We start from the raw sequence: 25063 nt of genomic DNA on the forward strand, positions 1-25063 counted from the left end.
CTGACTCCGCTATCCTTAAGAGCTCTATCTAGCTCTCTCTTGAAGAGAATTGGCCTCCACTGCCTTCTGAGGCAGAGAATTCCACAGATTCACAACCCTCTGACTGAAAAGGTTTTTCCTCATCTCCGTTCTAAATGGCCGACCCCTTATTCTTAAACTGTGGCCCCTGGTTCTGGACTCCCCCAACATTGGGGACACCGTCTATATCTCTCGTTTCCTCTCGGACAAAGGAAGGATATAGGTGGAGACAGGAAGACAGAGGGAGAACTGGGAAGGGGGAGGGAAAGAGAGGGACAGAGGAACTATCTAAAGTTGGAGAAGTCAATGTTCATACCACTGGGCTGCAAGCTGCCCAGGCGAAATATGAGGTGCTGTTCCTCCAATTTCCGGTGGGCCTCACTATGGCACTGGAGGAGGCCCATGACAGAAAGGTCAGACTGGGAGTGGGAGGGGGAGTTGTAGTGCTGAGCCACCGGGAGATCAGGTTGATTGAGGCGGACTGAGCGAATGTGTTGAGCCAAATGATTGCCGAGCGATCAGCCAAACGATCATATTGAATGGCGGTGCGTACAGGCTCGAAGGGCTGAATGGCCTACTCCTGCACCTATTTTCTATGTTTCTATGAGCCTGCGTTTGGTCTCGCCGATGTTGAGGGGTTGAAATCTTGAAATCTCTTAAAGCGACAACACTCAGAGCCTTACCGTGCAAGCCCAGGATGGGCGGGCTGAGCGGCGGGGGGTTTGGGAACGTGAACTTCACCGTGTACTCCCGCGGTCTCTTCAGCAGCTCGGGCGCTTCGTTCGACTCCTCGTCCATGTTCTTTTTCTTGCCTTTCTGCTGTTTGCGTGTGAGTGCGTCCTTGGTCTGCTTCTCCTGCCAAATAGATTCAGCTGATTACTGCCCCACACACCGAGCCACGGCGAAAAGATTTGTTTTCAATGCCGTCCGAGCAGATCAGACATCACCATCCATAAACACAATCAGTACAAACTCGGGTGCAAAAGGGAAGACACAGAGTGCAGAATTTTAGTTTAGTCGCCATACACTTTGCTAGCTGTATTCCATTTTCCACTTTACCCATTTTCCCAACCAGTCCAAGTTAATCTGCAAATTCTTTGCTTCCTCAACACTACCTGCCCCTCCACCTATCTTCCTATCATCTGTAAACCTGGTCACAAAGCCATCAATTCTATCATCCAGGTATTTATTTCACAAAATGCTGGAGTAACTCAGCAGGTCAGGCAGCATCTCAGGAGAGAAGGAATGGGTGACGTTTCGGGTCGAGACCCTTCTTCAGACTGATGTCAGGGGGGGCGGGACAAAGGAGGGATATAGGTGGAGACAGGAAGATAGAGGGAGAACTGGGAAGGGGGAGGAGAAGAGAGGGACAGAGGAACTATCTAAAGTTGGAGAAGTCAATGTTCATACCGCTGGGCTGCAAGCTGCCCAAGCGAAATATGAGGTGCTGTTCCTCCAATTTCCGGTGGGCCTCACTATGGCACTGGAGGAGGCCCATGACAGAAAGGTCAGACTGGGAGGGGGAGTTGAAGTACTCAGCCACCGGGAGATCAGGTTGGTCAAGGCGGACTGAGCGAAGGTGTTGAGCGAAACGATCGCCGAGCCTGCGGTTAAGGCGGACTGAGCGAAGGTGTTGGGTTATAGCACCTCATATTTCGCTCTCCCCTTAACAAAGTTATACTGACTTCGGTCTATTTTATCATATGTTTCCAAGTGCCCCGAAACCTCATCCTCAATAATGGACTAAAATTTTACCAACCACGTCAGACTATAATTTTCTTTTACCTGGCTCCCTTAAAAAGTTGAGTTACTTTTGTGATTTTCCAGTCATCAGTAACCATTCCCGACTCGTGATTCTTGAAAGATCACGACTAATGCCTCCACAATCTCAACAGCTACCGCATTCAGGGTGTAACTCATCTGGTCCAGGTTATGTAAACTCATTCAGACCTTTCAGCTTCCCAAACACGTTCTCCTTAGTAATGTCCTTGTTGTCTAGGTGTTCCATAGATGAGCTATGGGCTAGGGTGTCTTAGACAATAGACAATAGACAATAGGTGCAGGAGTAGGCCATTCAGCCCTTCGAGCCTGTACGCACCGCCATTCAATGCGATCATGGCTGATCACTCTCAATCAGTACCCCGTTCCTGCCTTCTCCCCATACCCCCTCACTCCGCTATCCTTAAGAGCTCTATCCAGCTCTCTCTTGAAAGCATCCAATGAACTGGCCTCCACTGCCTTCTGAGGCAGAGAATTCCACACCTTCACCACTCTCTGACTGAAAAAGTTCTTCCTCATCTCCGTTCTAAATGGCCTACCCCTTATTCTTAAACTATGGCCCCTTGTTTTGGACTCCCCCAACATTGGGAACATGTTTCCTGCCTCTAATGTGTCCAATCCCCTAATTATCTTATATGTTTCAATAAGATCCCCCCTCATCCTAAATTCCAGTGTATACAAGCCTAATTGCTCCAGCCTTTCAACATACGACAGTCCCGCCATTCCGGGAATTAACCTAGTGAACCTACGCTGCACGCCCTCAATAGCAAGAACGGGGTACCAATTTTCAGACACAATCAGTACAAACTGGGGTGCAAAAGGGAAGACACAGAGTGCAGAATTTTAGTTTAGTCGACCTTAGAGATACAGCGCGGAAACAGGCCCCTTCGGCCCACCGGGTCCGCGCCGACCAGCGATCCCCGCACACTAACACTATCCTACACCCACTAGGGACAATGTTTACATTTACCAAGCCAATTAACCTACAAACCCGCACGTCTTTGGAGTGCGGGAGGAAACCGAAAATCTCGGAGAAAACCCACGCAGGTCACGGGGGGAACGTACAAACTCCGTACAGACAGCGCCCGTAGCCGGGATCGAACCCGGGTCTCCGGGGCTGCATTTTCGCTGTAAGACTGCAACTCTACCGCCGTGCCGCCCCAAATATAGTTCTCAGCATGGAGTCTAGATAGAGCTCTTAAGGATAGCGGAGTCAGGGGGTATGGGGAGAAGGCAGGAACGGGGTAGTGATTGAGAATGATCAGCCATGATCACATTGAATGGCGGTGCTGGCTCGAAGGGCCGAATGGCCTACTCCTGCACCTATTGTCTATTATCTATTGCCATTGTAGCGCTTCATAGAAACATAGAAAATAGGTGCAGGAGGAGGCCATTCAGCCCTTCGAGCAGGCACCGCCATTCAATATGATCGTGGCTGATCATCCAAAATCAGTACCCCGTTCCCGCTTTCTCCCCATATCCCTGAATTCCGTTAGACCTAGAGCGATATCTAACTCTCTCCTGAATACACCAGTTCCAAAGATAAAATCCAATGGACACAATGGGGATGAGGTGAATTGGGCAGAACGGTAACTCATGGAAGGACCATTCAGAAGCCTGGTCACAGAGGGGGAGAAACTGTTTGTGAGTCTTGTCGTGCGTACTTCCAATCTTTTGTACCTTCTGTACCCAGGGGCCACAGTTTAAGAATAAGGGGTCGGCCATTTAAAACGGAGATGAGGAAAAAAAAATTCACCCAGAGAGTTATGAATGTGTGGAACTCTCTGCCTCAGAAGGCAGTGGAGGCCAATTCTCTGGATGCTTTCAAGAGAGAGCTAGATAGAGCTCTTAAAGATAGCGGAGTCAGGGGGTATGGAGAGAAGGCAGGAACGGGGTACTGATTGTGAATGATCAGCCATGATCACGGTGAATGGTGGTGCTGGCCAGAAAGTGAGTAGGCCATTCGGCCCTTCAACCCAGCACCGCCATTCAATGTGATCATGGCTGATCATCAACAATCAGTACCCCGTTCCTGCCTTCTCCCCATACCCCCTGACTCCGCTATCTTTAAGAGCGCTATCTAGCTCTCTCTTGAAAGCATCCAGAGAATTGGCCTCCACTGCCTTCTGAGGCAGAGAATTCCACACCTTCACCACTCTCTGACTGAAAAAGTTCTTCCTCATCTCCGTTCTAAATGGCCGACCCCTTATTCTTAAACTGCGGCCCCTGGTTCTGGACTCCCCCAACATTGGGAACATGTTTCCTGCCTCTAATGTGTCCAATCCCTTAATAATCTTATATGTTTCAATAAGATCCCCTCTCATCCTTCTAAATTGCAGCGTATACAAGCTTGGTCGGCGCAGACTCAGTGGGCCGAAGGGCCTGTTTCCGCGCTGCGTCTCTAAACTATACTGAAGTAAACCAACCACTTACTGCTTGTTTGGTCGACTTGCCGCCTGCCTTCAGATCTTTAAGCCTCTTTTCTTGCTTGTCGTAGAGTTTCAGCTGTTCCTTCTGTTTCTGCTGGTACATCTTCTTAAAGGTGTCTGTAACGAACACAAAAAGGCATGCAGGAATCAAAAGCAGTACGGGACTTCTCAGACGCAAAATATGTACACAGACACCAGAGGACGTGGGTTCAATGTGAAGATGAAAAGATTTAATAGGAATCTGAGGGGTAACTTTTTCACACAGAGCGTGGTGGGTGTATGGAACAAGCTGCCATCAGTCTCAAGAAGGGTCTTGACCCAAAATGTCACCCATTCCATCTCTCCTAGATGCTGCCTGACCCGCTGAGTTACTCCAGCATTTTGTGATACCTTCGATTTGTACCAGCATCTGCAGTTATTTTCCCACACAAGCTGCCAGAGGAGGTAGTTGAGGCCGGAACTATCCCAACATTGAATAAAACAGTTAGACAGGTACGTGGATAGGATAGGTTTGGAGGGATATAGACAATAGATGCAGGAGTAAGCCATTCGGCCCTTCGAGCCAGCACCACCATTCAATGTGATCAAGGCTGATCATTCTCAATCAGTACCCCGTTCCTGCCTTCTCCCCATACCTCCTGACTCCGCTATCCTTAAGAGCTCTATCTAGCTCTCCTTTGAATGCATTCAGAGAATTGGCCTCCACTGCCTTCTGAGGCAGTGAATTCCACAGATTCACAACTCTCTGACTGAAAAAGTTTTTCCTCATCTCCGTTCTAAATGGCCTACCCCTTATTCTTAAACTGTGGCCCCTGGTTCTGGACTCCCCCAACATTGGGAATATGTTTCCTGCCTCTAACGTGTCCAACCCCTTAATAATCTTATATGTTTGGATAAGATCCCCTCTCATCCTTCTAAATTCCAGTGTATATAAGCCTAGTCGCTCCAGTCTTTCAACATACGACAGTCCCCCCATTCCGGGAATTAACCTAGTAAACCTACACTGCACGCCCTCAACAGCAAGAGATAGCAGAGTCAGGGGGTATGGGGAGAAGGCAGGAACGGGGTACTGATTGAGAATGATCAGCCATGATCACATTGAATGGTGGTGCTGGCTCGAAGGGCCAAATGGTCTCCTCCTGCCCCTATCGTCTATTGTCTAAGAATATCCTTCCTTGAATTTGGAGACTGAAACTGCACACAGTACTCCAGGTGCGGTCTCACTAGGGCCCTGTACAACTGCAGAAGGACCCCTTTGCTCCTATACTCAACTCCTCTTGTTATGAAGGCCAACATTCCATTGGCTTTCTTCACTGCCTGCTGTACCTGCATGCTTCATTTCAGTGACTGATGCACTAGGACACCCAGATCTCGTTGCACGTCCCCTTTTCCTAACTTGACACCATTCAGATAATACTCTGCCTTCCTATTCTTACCACCAAAGTGGATAACCTCACACTTATCCACATTAAACTGCATCTACCATGCATCCGCCCACTCACACAACCTGTCCAAGTCACCCTGCAACCTCATAGCATCTTCCTCACAGTTAACACTACCACCCAGCTTTGTGTCATCTGCAAATGTGCTAATGGTACTTTTAAACCCTTCATCCAAGTCATTAATGCATATGGATCTTTATTATTAAAAAGGTAGACACAAAATGCTGGAGTCGCTCAGCGGGTCGGGCAGCATCTCTGGAGAGAAGGAATGGGTGACGTCTCGGGTCGAGACCCTTCTTCAGGCATGATCACATTTATTATCACATGTGCCAAGGTACAGTGAAATGATCTTTTTTTGCACACAGTTCAGTAAAACTATTACCACACATAAATACAACCCCTGATTAAGTACAAAGTGTGGAGAAATAGCCCCCATTACTCAAGAGTCATAAGTAAATAAATTCAGCTGGTCAGAGATGGTCATAAGGAACAGAAGGAGAATTTTAGGAAGGAGAAGAGGAGGAATTTCTTGAGTCAGAGGGTGGTGAATCTGTGGAATTCTTTGCCACAGAAGGCCGTGGAGGCCAAGTCAGTGGATATATCTGAGGCAAAGAAAGATAGATTCTTAGACAGAGACAAAATGCTGGAGTAACTCAGCGGGGGCAGGCAGCATCTCGGGAGAGAAGAAATGGGTGACGTTTCGACCCGAAACCTCACCCATTCCTTCTCTCCCGAGATGCTGCCTGGCCTGCTGAGTTACTCCAGCATTTTGTGTCTACCTTCGATTGAAACCAGCATCAGCAGTTTTTTTCCTACACAAATAAAGATAGATTTTTGATTAGTAAGGGTGTCAGGGGTTATGGGGAGAAGGCAGGAGAATGGGGTTAGGAGGGAAAGATAGATCAGCCATGATTGAATGGCGGAGTAGACTTGATGGGCCGAATGGTCTAATTCTGCTCCTATCACTCACGACCTAAAGACCTTAACCATCCCTCAAAGTTCACGAGGTTAATCCCCGGGATGGCGGGACTGTCATACGAGGAAAGAATGCAAGGGCTGGGCTTGCATTCACTGGAGTTTAGAAAGATAAGAGGGGATCTTATAGAGACGTATAAAATTATGAAAGGACTGGACAAGCTAGATGCAGGAGAAATGTTCCCAATATTGGGGGAATCCAGAACCAGGGGCCACACACAGTCTAAGAATAAAGGGGAGGCCATTTAAAACTGAGGTGAGAAAAAACGTTTTCACCCAGAGAGTTGTGAATTTGTGGAATTCTCTGCCACAGAGGGCAGTGGAGGCCGATTCACTGGATGAATTTAAAAGAGAGGTAGATAGAGCTCTGTGGGCTAGCGGAATCAAGGGATATGGGGAGAAGGCAGGCACGGGTTACTGATTGTGGATGATCAGCCATGATCACAGTGAATGGTGCTGCTGGCTCGAAGGGCCGAACAACCTCCTCCTGCACCTGTTGTCTATGTTTGTAAATGCTGGCCACTTACTGTAGTTGCCCCTGTAGTAAAAGAGCTTCTGCATGTCCAGATGGATGATGTCCGTGCACACATCGTCCAGGAAGCCCTGGTCGTGAGATACAATGAGCAACGTCTTCTTCCAGGTTTGCAGGTAGCTGGCGAGGAGAGACAAAGAGTAAGACGTTCTCAACGGGTCCACGAACAGAGTTACACAAAGGCAGCCCCCAGGGACGGTCACGGTGGCGCGGCGGTAGAGTCGTGGCCTTACAGCGAATGCAGCGCCGGAGATCCGGGTTCCATCGCGACTGCGGGCGCTGTCTTTACGGAGTTTGCACGTTCTCCCCGTGACCTGCGCGGGTTTTCTCCGAGACGTTTCAGGTCGAGACCCTGAGAGTCATGGAGTGACACAGTGTGGAAACAAGCCCTTTGGACCAACTTGCCAACAACGTTGGCAAATGCAGCGATTTACAGCGAATGCAGCGCTGGAGACTCAGGTTCGATCCTGACTACGGGCGCCGTCTGTACGGAGTTTGTACGTTCTCCCCGTGACCTGCGTGGGTTTCCCCGAGATCTTCGGTTTCCTCCCACGCTCCAAAAACGTGCAGGTTTGTAGGTTAATTGGCTTGGGAAATGTTTTTAAAAAATTGTCCCCAGTGGGTGTAGGACAGTGTTAGTGTGCGGGGATCGCTGGGCGGCGCGGACTCGGTGGGCCTGTTTCCGCGCTGTATCTCTAAATCTAAATCTAAAAAAAATGTTCCAACTACACTAGTCCCACCTGCCTGCATTTGGTCCATATCCCTCCAAACCTGTGTAGGATGGTGCTAGTGTGCGGGGATCGCTGGGCGGCGCGGACCCGGCGGGCTGAAAGGGCCTGTTTCCGTTCTGTATCTCCAAATCTAAAACCTAAGTATGTCATAGGCAAGAGGGCAGAGCTTTAAGGTGTTAGAAACATAGAAAATAGGTGCAGGAGTAGGCCATTTGGCCCTTCGAGCCTGTACGCACCGCCATTCGATATGATCATGGCTGATCATCCAACTCATTATCCCGTACCTGCCTTCTCTCCATACCCCCTGATCCCTTTAGCCACAAGGGCCACATCTAACTCCCTCTTAAATATAGCCAATGAAATGGCCTCAACTACCTTCTGAGGGCAGAGAATTCCACAGATTCACCACTCTCTGTGTGAAAAAAACCGTTCTCATCTCGGTCCTAAAAGACTTCCCCCTTATCCTTAAACTGTGACCCCTTGTTCTGGACTTCCCCAACATCGGGAACAATCTTCCTGCATCTAGCCTGTCCAACCCCTTAAGAATTTTGTAAGTTTCTAGAAGATCCCCCCTCAATCTTCTAAATTCCAGCGAGTACAAGCCGAGTCTATCCAGTCTTTCTTCATATGAAAGTCCTGCCATCCCAGGGATCAATCTGGTGAACCTTCTCTGTACTCCCGCTAAGGCTAGAATGTCTTTCCTCAGATTAGGAGACCAAAATGTACGCAAGCTGGAAAGTGTACAGAGAAGATTTACGAGGATGTTGCCAGGACTTGCGGGTCTGAGCTACAGGCAGACGTTGAGTTGGCTGGGACACTCTTCCTCTGAGCGCAGGAGGATGGGGGGAGGGTGATCTTACCGAGGTGTACAAAATCATGAGAGGAATAGATCGGGTAGACGCACAGAGTCTCCTGCCCAGAGTAGGGGAATCGAGGACCAGAGGACATAGGTTCAAGGTGAAGGGGAAAGATTTAATAGGAATCCGAGGGGTAACCTTTTTCACACAGAGGGTGGTGGGCGTATGGAACGAGGTAGTTGAGGCTGGGACTTTCCCAACGTGTAAGAAGCAGTTAGACAGGGACATGGATAGGACAGGGTTGGAGGGATATGGACCAAATGCAGGCAGGTGGGACTAGTGGGACATTTTTTTTAGATTTAGATTTAGAGATACAGCGCGGAAACAGGCCCTTCGGCCCACCGAGTCCGCGCCGCCCAGCGATCCCCGCACGTCAACACTATCCTACACACACTAGGGACAATTTTTACATTTACCCAGCCCATTAACCTACAAACCTGCACGTCTTTGGAGTGTGGGAGGAAACCGAAGATCTCGGAGAAAACCAACGCATGTCACGGGGAGAACGTACAAACTCCGTACAGACGGGATCGAACCCGAGTCTCCGGCGCGGCATTCGCTGTAATTCGCTGCATTTGCCAACATTGTTGGCAAGTTGGTCCGAAGGGCTTGTTTCCACACCGTGTCACTCGACGACTCTAAGGGTCTCGACCTGAAACGTCGCCCGTTCCTTCTCTCCAGAGAAGCCGGCTGTCCCGCCGAGTTACTCCAGCATTTGGTGTCTGCCTTCTTGAACTAAATCCGACTCACTTGTTCAGCCAAATGACTGCATTGAGGTCCAGATGGTTCGTGGGCTCATCCAACATCAGTAAGGTTGGCTCCATGAACAAGGCTCTGGAACACAGCAAGGACACAGTGAGAGAGGCAGAGGCACAAACACACAACCACCTCACGCTGACCGACACACAATCACAATCTTACTTTATTAGCCAAATACGAGGCATTTCATTTGCCGCACACCAATAAAAAGCAACAGGACACACAAAACACACTTTAACATGAACATCCACCACAGTGACTCCTCCACATTCCTCACTGTGATGGAAGGCGAAGAAAAGATCAATCTCTTCCCTTCTTTGTCCTCCAGCGGTCGGGGGCCTCGAACCTTCCGTTGACGGGACGATCTTGGCTCCCATAGCCGGCGGTCGGGCCTTCCTCGTCGGGGCGATCAAGCTCCTGCATCGGGGGGGGGGGGAATCTCAGCTCCCCTCCGCCGGGCGATTTACCCCGGGTCAGGGCCAATTGAATGTCGTGCGGCTTTGGAGCTTCCCGACTTCGGCCTCAACCCGAGACTGCGAGCTCCTCAATGTTAAAGTCTACAAGCCGCGGTCGGAGCGTGGATCCCAGGCAAGGGATCGCAGGCTCCGAGGGTAAGTCCACGCCCCGCGGTGGGGCTCAAAGTCAGTCCCGAGCAAGGCCGCCAGCTCCACGATGTTAGGCCGCAGAGCGACCGGAAAACAATCGCATCTCCGGCAAGGTATGAGATTGAAAAAAGTTTTCCCCGACCCCCCCCCCCCCACATAAAACAAACCAGAGAACATTAACACAGACTTTTAAAACTCACCAAAAATAACAAAAAAAGGCCGAAAAGGACAGACAGACTGTCGGCGAGGCTGCCATACTGTAGGCAAGGAAATGCAGACGCTGAAATCATGAGCAAGATACAAAGCACTGGAGGAACTCAGCGGGTCAGGCAGCGCCCGTGGAGGGAATGGACAGGCGACATTTCAGGCCAGAACCTGTCTTCAGCGTGAAGAAGGTCCTGGCCCAAAACGTCACCTGCCCATTCCTCTCCACAGATGCTGCCCGACGCGCCGAGTTCCTCCAGAACTTTGTGTTTCGACGAAGGGTCCCGACACAAAAAATGCCACCATTTCTCTCCACAGACGCTGCCCGACCCACTCAGTTCCTCCCGCATCGCGTTACACAGAAAATAGGTGCAGGAGGAGGCCGTTCGGCCCTTCGAGCCAGCACCGCCATTCAATATGATCAGGGCTGATCGTCCAAAATCAGTGCCCCGTTCCTGCCCTCTCCCCATATCCCTTGATTCCGTTAGATCCAAGAGCTCTATCTAACTCTCTCTTGAAAACATCCAGCGAATTGGCCTCCACTGCCTTCTGTGGCAGAGAATTCCACAGATTCACAACTCTCTGGGTGTTTCGATCAAGGGCCCCGACCCAAAATGTCACCTGTCCATTTCTCTCCACACGGTGGCGCAGCGGTAGAGTTGCCGCCTTACAGCGAATGCAGCGCCGGAGACCCGGGTTCCATCCCGACCACAGGTGCTGTCTTTACGGAGTTTGTACGTTCTCCTGCGTGGGTTTTCTCCGAGATCTTCGGTTTCCTCCCACACTCCAAAGACGTACAGGAATGTAGGTTAATTGGCTTGGTAAATGTAAAAATTGTCCCCAGTGGGTGTAGGATGGTGTTAATGTGCGGGGATCGCTGGTCGGCGCGGACCCGGTGGGCCAAAAGGGCCCGTTTCCACGCTGTATCTCTAAACTAAATTAAAGATGCTGCCTGACCCGCTGAGTTCCTCCAACAGTTTTATTTTTACGTAATAAAACCATCAGGCGGTATAAATGGTTTACACACCAGCTGCCCAATGTAACCCACGGAATAAAACCTATCCTGTGATCATCACCGTTCAAAAGAGGACGCCTGAGTGGGCCCAAGCACCCTGACTGACCCTCACATCCAAGAGACAGCAAGAGCCTTTCCCCCCCCTCCCAGGGACTTGACTTGACTTGATCGAATGTGGAGTCCTGGGGGAGCCTTGCAGCTGACCGCATGAGGTGGAGAGGTACCCTGAACCAACATCTTCAAAACGGGAGGAGAGAAACCGAAGAACGGGCGCTCGGAAAGGAGCGCAGCAACTTCAACAGGCCAGAGACCACACACACACACACAAATGTGACCTTTGGACAGAGACTTTCACTCAGCTACAAGCGACGCTGCTCTAGCCGAGGTGAGGAGCAAGCAGCCAACTAGGACGCATCGCCCATGGTCAGCCATGACCGAGGGGGGGGGGGGGACCTAAGATGGACGCCGCGACGGGTCCTGTCCTTACCTGGCCAGTGAGACTCGCATCCTCCAGCCTCCAGAAAACTTCTTGGTGGGACGGCCCTGCATCTCGGGAGTGAAGCCCAAACCAGCCAGGATACGCCGGGCCTTGGCTTCCGCTGCCGCGGCCCCAGTGGCCCTCAGCTCCTCGTACACCTGCAGAAAGCCCACAAGTGATAGGAGCAACCCTTGCCATTCAGGGAGCGCAGCGACGGCTTAGTTTAGTTTGGTTTGGTTTGGTTTAGAGATACAGCGCGGAAGAAGGCCCTCTCGGCCCATTGGGTCCGCCCCGACTAGCGATCCCCGCACACGGACACTATCCCACACACACACACACACACACGGGGGACAATTTGCAATGACTCCAAGACAAATTAACCTACACGTCTTTGGAGTGTGGGGGGAAACCGAAGATCTTGGGGAAAACCCACGCAGGTCACGTACAAACTCCGTACAGACAGCACCCGTAGTCGGGATCGAACCCGGGTCTCCGGCGCTGCATTCGCTGCAAGGCAGCAACTCTACCGCCGCGCCACCGTGACCGCCCTCAGGTTCACCAGGTTAATCTCCGGGATGGTGGGACTGTCATACGATGAAAGAATGGAGCGACTGGGCTTGTATTCACTGAGATTTAGAAGGATGAGAGGGGATCTTATGGAAACATATATAAAATTATTAAGGGATTGGACACGCTAGATGCAGGAAACATGTTCCCAATGTTGGGGGGGGGGGGGGGGAGTCCAGAACCAGGGGTCACACAGTTTAAGAATAAGGGGTCGGCCATTTAGGACTGAGATGGGGAAAAACCTTTTCATCCAGAGAGTTGTGAATTTGTGGAATTCTCTGGCTCAGAAGGCAGTGGAAGCCGATTCACTGGATGCTTTCAAAAGAGTGCAAGATAGAGCTCTTAGATCTAATGGAATCAAGGGACATGGGTAGAAGGCAGGAACGAGGTACTGATTGTGGATGATCAGATGAAGGGATTAAAAGTACCATTAGCAAATTTGCAGATGATACTAAGCTGGGGGGCAGTGTGAATTGTGAGGAAGATGCAATAAGGCTGCAGGGTGACTTGGACAGGTTGTGTGAGTGGGCGGATACATGGCAGATGCAGTTTAATGAAGGTAAGTGTGAGGTTATTCACTTTGGAAGTAAGAATAGAAAGGCAGATTATTATCTGAATGGTGTCAAGTTAGGAAGAGGGGATGTTCAACGAGATCTGGGTGTCCTAGTGCATCGGTCACTGAAAGGAAGCATGCAGCTACAGCAGGCAGTGAAGAAAGCCAATGGAATGTTGGCCTTCATAACAAGAGGAGTTGAGTATAGGAGCAAAGAGGTCCTTCTACAGTTGTACCGGGCCCTGGTGAGACCGCACCTGGAGTACTGTGTGCAGTTTTGGTCTCCAAATTTGAGGAAGGATATTCTTGCTATTGAGGGCGTGCAGCGTAGGTTCACTAGGTTAATTCCCGGAATGGCGGGACTGTCGTATGTTGAAAGGCTGGAGCAATTAGGCTTGTATACACTGGGATTTAGAAGGATGAGGGGGGATCTTATTGAAACATATAAGATAATTAGGGGATTGGACACATTAGAGGCAGGAAACATGTTCCCAATGTTGGGGGAGTCCAGAACAAGAGGCCACAGTTTAAGAATAAGGGGTAGGCCATTTAGAACGGAGATGAGGAAGAACTTTTTCAGTCAGAGAGTGGTGAAGGTGTGGAATTCTCTGCCTCAGAAGGCAGTGGAGGCCAGTTCGTTGGATGCTTTCAAGAGAGAGCTGGATAGAGCTCTTAAGGATAGCGGAGTGAGGGGGTATGGGGAGAAGGCAGGAACGAGGTACTGATTGAGAGTGATCAGCCATGATCGCATTGAATGGCAGTGCTGGCTCAAAGGGCTGAATGGCCTACTCCTGCACCTATTGTCTATATATCTACGTATCGATGAGCAGAATTAGGCCATTCGGCCCATCAAGTCTACTCCACCATTCAACCATGGCTGATCTCTCTCTCCCTCTCAACCCCATTCTCCATCTCTCCGTCTCAACCCCATTCTCCTGCCTTCTCCCAATAACCCCATGGCACCTGTACTAATCTTACAGGGTGACCCGGTGGCGCAGCGGTAGAGTTGCTGCCTCACAGTGCCGGAGACCCGGGTTCCATCCCGACTACGGGCGCTGTCTGTACGGAGTTTGTCAGTTCATCCCGTGACCTGCGTGGCTTTTCTCCGGGTGCTCCGGTTTGCTCCCACACTCCAAAGACGTGCAGGTTTGTAGTTTGGTGAAATTGTAAATTGTACCTAGTGTGTGTGTAAGATAGTGTGAGTGTGCAGGGTTCGCTGGTTGGCGTGGACTCGGCTTGTTCCCGTGTCGTGTCTCTAAACTAAAAAAAAAGCGCTAAACCAAACAGTGCGGCACGGCGGCGCAGCGGTAGAGTTGCTGCCTTACAGCGAATGCAGCGCCGGAGACCCGGGTTCAATCCTGACTACGGGCGCCGTCTGTACGGAGTTTGTACGTTCTCCCCGTGACCTGCGTGGGTTTTCTCCGAGATCTTCGGTTTCCTCCCACACTCCAAAGATGTAGAGGTTTGTACGTTAATTGGCTTGGTAAATGTAAAAAATGTCCCTAGTGGGTGTAGGATAGTGTTAATGTGTGGGGATCGCTGGTCGGCGCGGACCCAGTGGGTATGGGATAGTGTTAGTGTGTGGGGATCGCGCGCGGACTCGATGGATATGGGATAGTATCAGTGTGCGGGGATCGCTGGTCGGTGCGGACTCGGTGGGTATGGGATAGTGTTAGTGTGCGGGGATCGCTGGTCGGTGCGGACTCGGTGGGTATGGGATAGTGTTAGTGTGCGGGGATCGCTGGTCGGCGCGGACCCGGTGGATATGGGATAGTATCTGTGTGCGGGGATCGTTGGTCGGCGCGGACCCGGTGGGTATGGGATAGTGTCAGTGTGCGGGGATCGCTGGTCGGCGCGGACTCAGTGGGTATGGGATAGTGTCAGTGTGCGGGGGTCGCTGGTCGGCGTGGACCCGGTGGATATGGGATAGTGCTAGTGTGTGGGGATCGCTGGTCGGCGCGGACCTGATGGGTATGGGATAGCGTTAGTGTGCGGGGATCGCTGGTCGGCGTGGACCCTTGTTGGCCGAAGGTCCTATTTCCGCGCTGTATCTCTAAGCTAAACTAGAATCTATCAGCCTCTGCCTTAAATGTGACCGTTGTGAAGTTATGACTCTGACCTTCTCTAGTCTTTCGCCGGCCCGGTCATCGCCCTTCTCCAGGAGAGCCTGCAGCTGACGTTCTTCTTCCAGAAGCTTGAGCCGCTTGGTGTCGGCTTTCAGCACCGCGTCTACCGCCACCGTGTCATCGGCCCGCACCTCTGAGGGAGGGGGGGGGGAGAAAGAACCAGGAAACTGTCAGCTCAACGCAGCCCTCCGCAGTCAGGTAGCGAAAGAGTTTTGGAACCGAAAGGGTTAAGGGGGAGCAGCTCGGGCGAGAAATATGTGGGAAACAAGATTCGATGCCCAATTACCAAGTAGAACCCACAGAGAAAACACATGTGGGTTCCAGGCAGGAGAAGAAGGTGCTGATAATGACATACTCATGGTGCAAAGGCCAGCGAGCCGCCCCTCGCCTCCGGCCACGTGATCCCGTGTATTACATGCATTTCGACTTACAATACTTTCGGTTTGCGATGGTTTTCTCGGAAAGTAACCATCGTAAGCTGAGGATTACCTGTACGTAAGCACGGCTTTTGTATCAATAGACAGTAGGTGCAGGAGGAGGCTATTCGGCCCTTCGAGCCAGCATCGCCATTCAATGTGATCATGGCTGATCATTCTCAATCAGTACCCCGTTCCTGCCTTCTCCCCATACCCCCTGACTCCGCTATCCTTAAGAGCTCTATCTAGCTCTCTCTTGAATGCATTCAGAGAATTGGCCTCCACTGCCTTCTGAGGCAGAGAATTCCACAGATTTACAACTCTCTGACTGAAAAAGTATTACCTCATCTCAGTTCTAAATGGCCGACCCCTTATTCTTAAACTATGGCCCCTGGTTCTGGACTCCCCCAACATTGGGAACATGTTTCCTGCCTCTAACGTGTCCAACCCCTTAATAATCTTATATGTTTCGATAAGATCCCCTCTCATCCTTCTAAATTCCAGTGTATACAAGCCTAGTCGCTCCAGTCTTTCAACATATGACAGTCCCGCCATTCCGGGAATTAACCTAGTAAACCTACGCTGCACGCCCTCAATAGCAAGAATATCCTTCCTCAAATTTGGAGACCAAAACTGCACACAGTACTCCAGGTGCGGTCTCACTAGGGCCCTGTACAACTGCAGAAGGACCTCTTTGCTCCGATACTCAACTCCTCTTGTTGTGAAGGCCAACATTCCATTGGCTTATCTCCGTTCTAAATGGCCTGCCCCTTATTCTTAAAACGTGGCCCCTGGTTCTGGACTCCCCCCCAACATTGGGAACATGTTTCCTGCCCCTAGCGTGCCCAATCCCTTAATAATCTTATATGTTTCAATAAGTATCGGATCTTTGAGTGGGACCAAGAGGGACCGCGAGTATGTAGCCAAACTCGGGGTTGCTCTCCCACTCCCACATGCGTAACAAAAAAGCATTGTTACGCACTTAGGGTGACTTATGTGTTTGGTTGTCTGATGGCACAGAAGGAACTTTAACAGCAGAGGCCTCCCATCACTCCCTCCCCTCCTCCCTGTCCACCAGACCCTCTCTATCCCCAAGATGCTGGAGTAACTCAGCGGGACAGGCCGCATCTCTGGAGAGAAGGAACGGGTGACGTTTCGACCCGAGACGTCACCCATTCCTTCTCTCCAGAGATGCGGCCTGTCCCGCGGAGTTACTCCAGCATCTTGCGTCTGTCTTCGGTTTAAACCAGCATCTGCAGTTCCTTCCTACACTTCTTGATCCCCACTGCCCATCATGGACTGGAGCTCGTTTCGCTGAACACCTCCGCTCAGTCCGTCTTAACCTACTTGATCTCCCGGTGGCTCAGCACTTCAACTCCCCCTCCCATTCCCAAACTGACCGTTCTGTCTTGGGCCTCCTCCATTGTCAGAGTGAGGCCCAGCGCAAATTGGAGGAACAGCACCTCATATTTCGCTTGGGCAACTTACACCCCAGCGGTATCAACATTGACTTCTCTAACTTCAGATAGTCCCTGCTTTCCCTCTCCATCCCCTCCCCCTTCCCAGTTCTCCCACCAGTCTTCCTTGTCTAGATGACATCCTATCTTTGTCCCGCCCCCTCCCCTGACATCAGTCTGAAGAAGGGTCTAGACCCGAAACGTCACCCACAGAAGGCAGTGGAGGCCAATTCAGTGGATGAATTTAAAAGAGAGTTAGATAGAGCTCTAGGGGCTAGCGGAATCAAGGGGTATGGGGAGAAGGCAGGCACGGGTTTACTGATTGTGGATGATCAGCCATGATCACAATGAATGGCGGCGCTGGCTCGAAGGGCCAAAATGGCCTCCTCCTGCACCTGTTTTCTATGTTTCTATGTTAACTTATGACACTCAGCTACGGTAAGTTGATCTCACCTTGTTCACAGAGGAGCACGTCGATGTTTGGAGGGATGTTCAGCACTCTGTTCTGAATATGCTTCAGCATTGTTGTCTTACCCTTGCTGGGAAAGAGGGGAAGAATTTCAACGTCGCACCCACGGGGCAACCATCCTGGCCTTTCACATATGGTCACGTACGTGGCTAGAACACGTAGCCGATGGGGATATCTTTTTGTTTTAGTTTAGAGATACAGCGCGGAAACAGGCCCTTTCGGCCCACCGGGTCCACGCCGACCAGCGATTCCCGCACGCCAACACTACCCTACACCCACTAGGGACAATTTTTACATTTATACCAAGCCAATTAACCTACAAAGCCGCACGTCTTTGGAGTGTGGGGGGAAACCGAAGATCTCGGAGAAAACCCACGGGGAGAAGGTACAAATTCTGTACGGACAGCGCCCGTGGTCGGGATGGAACCTGGGTCTTCGGAGCTGCATTCGCTGTAAAGCAGCAACTCTACCGCCGCGCCACCGTGACCGCACCGGGAAGCAGAAGGTCCCTGGAGCCCCCAGAAGATACGGCGCGGTCACCAGACGAACAGGCAAACTCCTCATCCTTGTTATTTATTCACAAAATGCTGGAGTAACTCAGCAGGTCAGGCAGCATCTCAGGAGAGAAGGAATGGGTGACGTTTCGGGTCGAGATCCTTCTCATCCTTGGGATCGCTCTCGTAAACCTCCTCTGGACCCTCTCCAGAGCCAGCACATCCCTTCCTCAGACATGGGGCCCCAAAATTGCTCACACTGCTCCTGACCCAGCACCTTATCGAGCCTGGTTTTACATCCCTGTTTTTTTTTTTCTATTCTAGTCCGCTCCAAATAAATGGTCGCATTGCGTTTGCCTTCCTTACGACCGAGATCTCAAAAGAGGCGCGTCGTCCAACTTACCCATTGGGCCCGACCAGACCATATCTCCTGTTGGCCACAATGTACAGGTCAGCGTTAATGAAGAGTTCCTTCCCGTGAGCAGAGATACTGAACCTCTCCAGCTGAAAAAAAAATAGAGTCTCATTAACACGGTGGCGCAGAGGTAGAGTTGCCGCCTTACAGCGAATGCAGCGCCGGAGACCCGGGTTCCATCCCGACTACGGGTGCCGTCTGTACCGAGTTTGTGCATGGGTTTCCTCCGAGAACTTCGGTTTCCTCCCATACTCCAAAGACGTGCAGGTATGTTGGTTAATTGGCTTGGTAAATGTAAAATACTGTCCCCAGTGGGTGTAGGATAGTGCTAGTGTGCGGGGATCGCTGGTCGGCGCGGACCCGGTGGGCCGAAGGGCCTGTTTCCGCGCTGTATCTCTAAACTAAACTAAACACACCTTCGCTCAGCCCGCCCCGAACCCACCTGATCTCCCGGTTGCTCGACCCTTTAATTCTCCGTCCCATTCCCACACAGACCTTTCTTTCTCTCCATTGTCAGAGTGAGGCTAAACGCAAATTAGACAATAGACAATAGACAATAGGTGCAGGAGTAGGCCATTCGGCCCTTCGAGCCAGCACCGCCATTCAATGTGATCATGGCTGATCATTCTCAATCAGTACCCCGTTCCTGCTTTCTCCCCATACCCCCTGACTCCGCTATCCTTAAGAGCTCTATCTAGCTCTCTATTCCCCCAACTCTCTTTCCCCTTTCCCCCAACTCTCTTTCCCCTTTCCCTAACTCTCTTTCCCCTTTCCCCAGTCTGAGGAAGGGTCTCGACGCAGGACGTCACCCGTTCCTTCTCTGGCGAGATGCTGCCCGTCCCGCTGAGTTACTCCAGCACTTTGTGTCCGTCTCCGCGCCAGGTACCTTGATGTCGGACGCATTCTCCAGCATGGCCTGCCGCGACGATTGCTCAGCCTGCGACACGGAGAAGTCGCCCTCGGCATCGTACGAAGCTTTTAGTGTGTCCATCTGTCGCTGAAACTCCATCTGAGGGGACGAAGAGGAGCAGAATGAAGTTTGGGAAACATAAAGAGTGGTAAGATACCATGCGGAGAAGAGACATCTGCAAGTACTTCCGGTCTTATACTTTTATACACCGACCGGCGAGACCAAACATAGACTGGGCGATCATTTTGCCGGACAACTTCGCTCAGTCTGCCTGGGCCTACCTGATCTCCCGGTTGACAAACACTTTAATTCCCCTTCCCACTACCACACTGACCTGGGCCTCCTCCGTGGTCAGAGTGAGGCCAAATTCAAATTGGAGGAACAGGGCCTCATATTTCGCTTGGGGAGCTTACAACCCAGCAGTATGATATTGATTTCTCTAACTCCATGCAGCCCTTGCATCCCCTCTCTCTTCGTCCACCCCCACCCAAGTCGTAACCAGTTTCAAAGTCGTCTCGTTCGAGTCTCATTGTCTGTAACTCGTTTTCACCTAGCCCACGGCTAACAATGGCCTGTTTCCTTATCATCGTTTTTTGTTTACATATCTTTCATTCATTTGTTCTATATCTCTCTATATCATCGTCGATATCTCTCATTTCCCTTTCCCCTGACTCTCAGTCTGAAGAAAGGTCTCGACCCGAAACGTCACCCATTCCTTCTCTCCCGAGATGCTGCCTGACCTGCTGTGTTACTCCAGCATTTTGTGAATAAATACCTTCGATAAGATACCATGCGATAGACCTTTACTTTTGTCATTTTTAGTGTGGTGTAAAAGTTTGTGTTAATGTTAATGGTCGGGGAAACCTTTCGTTCAATCTCTTACCTTGCCGGAGATGCGATTGTTTTCCGGATCGTATCTCCGGTCGCTCTGTGGCCTAACATCGTGGAGCTGGCGGCCTTGCTCGTGACTGACTCTGAGCCCCACCGCGGGGCCGAGGACTTACAATCCTTGCCTGGGATCGACGCTCCAACCGGACTTCACCATCGATGAGCTCGCAGTCTCGGGTTGAGGCCGACGTCGGGAAGCTCCAAAAGCCGCATGACGTTCGACTGGCCATGACCCGGGATAGATTGCACCCCCCATGCGGGAGCTTGATCGCCCCGACGCGTGGGCCCGACCACCGGCTACGGGAGCCAAGTTCGTCCCGTCAACGGAAGGCTCGAGGCCCCCGACCACGGAAGAGATTTAACTTTCTTTCGCCTTCCATCACAGTGAGGGACGTGGTGGATGTTCATGTTAAAATGTATTTTGTGTGTGCAGCGTCGGTTTACTAGGTTAATTCCCGGAATGGCGGGACTGTCGTATGTTGAAAGACTGGAGCGACTAGGCTTGTACACACTGGAATTTAGAAGGATGAGAGGGGATCTTATCGAAACGTATAAGATTATTAAGGGGTTGGACACGTTAGAGGCAGGAAACATGTTCCCAATGTTGGGGGAGTCCAGAACCAGGGGCCACACACTGTTTAAGAATAAGGGGTAGGCCATTTAGAACGGAGATGAGGAAAAACTTTTTCAGTCAGAGAGTTGTGAATCTGTGGAATTCTCTGTCTCAGAAGGCAGTGGAGGCCAATTCTCTGAATGCATTCAAGAGAGAGCTAGATAGAGCTCTTAAGGATAGCGGAGTCAGGGAGTATGGGGAGAACATAGAAAATAGGTGCAGGAGTAGGCCATTCGGCCCTTCGAGCCTGCACCGCCATTCAATATGATCATGGCTGATCATCCAGCTCAGTAACCTGTACCTGCCTTCTCTCCATACCCCCTGATCCCTTTAGCAAAAAGGGCCACATCTAACTCCCTCTTAAATATAGCCAATGAACTGGCCTCAACTACCTTCTGTGGCAGAGAATTCCACAGATTCACCACTCCCTGTGTGAAGAAGGCAGAAACGGGGTACTTCTTGAGAATGATCAGCCATGATCACATTGAATGGCGGTGCGGGCTCGAAGGGCCGAATGGCCTCCTCCTGCACCTATTGTCTATTGTCCTGTTGCTTTTATTATGACTGTACGGCAAATGAAATTCCTCGTGTGTTGCAAAACATACTTGGCTAATAAAGTATTATTGTGATTGTGATTTATCCCAGGAGGGAAATTAAAATTGATCTGCCAACAGCCTAATACTGCTCCTGGCACTTATGAAACCTGCAACCACACTGGCATCAGGTAAAATAACAGAGAAACGATAGTCCTGGTTGCCGATACATGCAAAACTTCTACAGACAGAGGGTTAATTCTGTGCAGGAAGGAACTGCAGATGCTAGGTTAAACCTAAGGCAGACACACAAAAAGCTGGAGTAACTCAGCGGGACAGGCAGCGTCTCTGGAGCGAAGGTGACTGAAGAAGGGTCTCGACCCAAAACGCCACCCATTCCTTCTCTCCAGAGATGCTGCCCGTCCCGCTGAGTTACTCCGGCATTTTGTGTCTGCCTTCAGATGATTAATGACATTAATGGCAAAATGTTATCGAAGGTCGACACAAGATGCTGGAGTAACTCAGCGGGTCAGGCAGCATCTCGGGAGGGAAGGAATGGGTGACGTTTCGGCTCCAGGCCCTTCTTCAGACTGGTGTCAGGGGGAGGAGGGGGCGGGACAAAGATAGGATGTAGTTGGAGACAGGAGGACTAGTGGGAGAACTGGGAAGGGGGAGGGGATGGAGAGAGGAAGCAGGGACTCTCTGAAGTTAGAGAAGTCAATGTTAATATCGCTGGCCAAGCAAATGTTATCCTTCCTTTATTTTCAAGGGGATTGCGGATGTTGTTTGGGACTGCAAAATACAAATAATTAATACTTTAAATGAAGAAATTTGAAGCCCCCTACCTGCTTCTTCAGTTTCTTTTTCTCCTTCTTGCTTATGTTGGGGAATTTGTCATCCGCTGCCTTGTCCTTTGATCCCTTCTCGTCCTCCTCCCCTTCATCCTCGCCACCGTCATTCTGGAATCACAGGGAGCACAAAAAGACCTCTCTCTCACTCAGTGCACGCGGATGCTTAATACCGAGGCTAGTACGCTCACGGTGGGCGGCACGGTGGCGCAGCGGTAGAGCTGCTGCCTCACAGCACCAGAGACCCGGGTTCCATCCCGACCGCGGGCGCTTGTCCCTTCGGAGTTTGCGCGTTCTGCCCGTGACCTGCGTGGGTTTTCTCCGAGATCTTCGGTCTCTTCCCACACTCCAAAGACGCCACAGGTTTGTAGGTTAATTGACTGGGTAAGTGTAAAAATTGTCCTTACCGTGTGTAGGATAGTGTTAACGTGCGGGGATCGCTGGGCGGCGCGGACCCGGTCGGCCGAAGGGAGTGCAGGTTTGTAGGTTAATTGACTGGGTAAATGTAAAAATCGTCCTTACCGTGTGTAGGATAGTGTTAATGTGCGGGGACCGCTGGGCGGCGCGGACCCGGTCGGCCGAAGGGAGTGCAGGTTTGTAGGTTAATTGGCTTAGTAGTGTGGGAAAATAAACTGCAGATGGCCTCCTCCTGCACCTATTTTCTACGTTTCTTAAATCAGGGACAGTTGGGAATGGACATGAAGTGCTGGTGTTGCCATTAGCGGCCATGTTCCAAGAACAAATTAACAAAAGCGAGACAATCTTTAGAGCTCTCTGTCAAAGCTGTTAAGTTCCGCACCTTCGCTTTTCCCTTGGAGTCCTCTTCATCTTCTTCCAGCTCGTCCTCCTCCTCAGCATCTTCCACATCCGAGCCACCGTAGGAATTTGCGGGCTGTTGGAAAACACAAATTAACTTTGGCCAGAGGCCCGGGTCCGATCCCGGCCACGAGCGCCATCTGTACGGAGTTTGTACGTCCGCCCCCCTGACCTGTGCGCGGGTTTTCACCGAGATCACCGGTTTCCTCCCACACTCCAAAGACGTGCAGGTTTGCAGGTTAATAAGCGTAAAATTGTCCCGAGTGTGTGTTGGATAGTGTTAGTGTGCTGGGCGGTGCGGACTCGGTGGGCCGAAGGGCCTGTTTCCACGCTGTATCTTTAAGCTAGCTAATTTTTAAAAAAAATTTATATTGGTCAATCGGGCAAGAGATGCCACAAAGCAATTTGCCTTACTGACCCACGGGAAACAAAGAATCAGATTGAACCAAAAACTCTTTGCTCCCGTACAGATGGGAACTTACTTAAACGTTCTGAGAAAGAGAGAGATCAACAATAGCACGGCCATTTTGAACAAGGAATAAATAACAAGATAACTCGGGAAAAGCAAAGTCTGCCAGTAACAGACTGATGCCACAAGGTTTTGCTGAATGGAATTAATAGTTAGTGGTTGTTCATTCATGTTAACTTTGAAAACCAACACACTTGTTACTTTCATGCACTTTATTTACCCGCTATTCGCCAGTTCTGCTTTTATAGAGATACAGCGCGGAAACAGGCCCTTCGGCCCACCGAGTCCACACCGACCAGCGATCCCCGCACACTAACACTATTCTACACACGCTCGGGACAATTTTACATTGATACCAAGCCAATTAATTAACCTACTAACCTGTACGTCTTTGGAGCGTGGGAGGAAACCGAAGAGCCCGGAGAAAACCCACGTGCAGGTCACGGGGGGAGAACTGCGCAGGTAAGCACCCGTAGGCGGGATCGAACTGGCGCAGCGAGGCAGCCGCTCGGCCGCCGCGCCACCGTGCTTGTTGGAAGGACCGTGCGTGTGAGATACGGGTTTTCCCTCGAAGTCCACCGGGCAAGTCAAGTTGGACGAGGTGGGTTAGTGGGGAGCGTTTTAGTGTGGACCCGAGTCGTTAGGTGCAAGTAGGTTATGCTGGTTGATCAGGGCTCCTCGCCCTTCGTGCTCATGCTTCATTCAATGTACCTTTCCTTTCCCTTCCTGTGCCTTTGGTTCTTCTTTGTTCATTGCTTCTCCGCCAGCCTGCTTCTTAGCAACTGCATTACCACCCTGCACGCAAGCAGCAGCAGGATACATCGTTACACCGATCAATTAGCCACATACCAACCTCCCCACAACCGCAATAGAACCAGTCCGTGGTAGACACAAGTTGCTGGAGTAACTCAGCGGGAGAAATGGTCCCAATGTTGGGGGGAGTCCAGAACCAGGGGCCACACACAGTCTTAGAATAAAGGGGAGGCCATTTAAAACTGAGGGGAGAAGGAACTTTTTCACCCAGAGAATTTGTTGTGAATTTGTGGGATTCTCTGCCACAGAGGGGAGTGGAGGCCAATTCACTGGATGAATTTACAAGAGAGTTAGACGGAGCGGAATCAAGGGATATGGGGAGAAGGCAGGCACGGGTTACTGATTGTGGATGATCAGCCGTGATCACAATGAATGGCGGTGCTGGCTCGAAGGGCCGAATGGCCTCTCCTGCACCTATTTTCTATGCTTCTATGTTATGGGTCAGGCAGCATCTCGAGAGAGAGAAGGCATGGGTGACGTTTCGGGTCGAGACCCTTCTTCAGTCCGAAAGATATGCAACTGTATAAGCAATATTAGACATTTTCTGCATATCTTGTTTTCTCTTGACCCACAGCTAACAATCGACTGTCTGCTTGATCGTGTGACTTTTTTTTTTGCACATGTCTTATATTTTTTCTATATCGCTGTCGATAACTCTATCCACTCAACGTTTCGGTTCAAGACCCTTCTTCAGACTGATTGAGAAGGGATGGGTGACGTTTCGGGTCGAGGCCCTTCTTCAGACTGATTGAGAAGGGATGGGTAACATTTCAGGTCTAGACCCTTCTTCAGACCGATTGAAAAGGAATGGGTGACGTTTCGGGTCGAGACCCTTCTTCAGACCGATTGAGA

The 25063-nt window shown here is 50.8% G+C and overlaps 1 protein-coding gene across 1 annotated transcript in view; it reads right to left on the minus strand.

Moving 5' to 3' along the window:
* Positions 1-25063, minus strand: part of abcf1 (ATP-binding cassette, sub-family F (GCN20), member 1) — a 76430-nt gene that overhangs the window by 17145 nt on the left and 34222 nt on the right. The window contains exons 10-21 of the mRNA XM_078416325.1: positions 24110-24193; positions 22913-23005; positions 22111-22224; positions 19208-19330; positions 18310-18410; positions 17397-17482; positions 15064-15203; positions 11834-11982; positions 9514-9597; positions 7171-7295; positions 4231-4343; positions 702-873 (exon numbers count right to left, since the gene is read on the minus strand). Of these exons, the coding sequence (XP_078272451.1) occupies positions 702-873; positions 4231-4343; positions 7171-7295; positions 9514-9597; positions 11834-11982; positions 15064-15203; positions 17397-17482; positions 18310-18410; positions 19208-19330; positions 22111-22224; positions 22913-23005; positions 24110-24193 (1384 nt within the window). The remainder of the gene's footprint in view (positions 1-701; positions 874-4230; positions 4344-7170; positions 7296-9513; positions 9598-11833; positions 11983-15063; positions 15204-17396; positions 17483-18309; positions 18411-19207; positions 19331-22110; positions 22225-22912; positions 23006-24109; positions 24194-25063) is intronic.

The sequence above is a fragment of the Rhinoraja longicauda genome, chromosome 19 (genome assembly GCF_053455715.1).
Source record: "Rhinoraja longicauda isolate Sanriku21f chromosome 19, sRhiLon1.1, whole genome shotgun sequence".
NCBI classification, from domain to species: domain Eukaryota; kingdom Metazoa; phylum Chordata; class Chondrichthyes; order Rajiformes; family Arhynchobatidae; genus Rhinoraja; species Rhinoraja longicauda.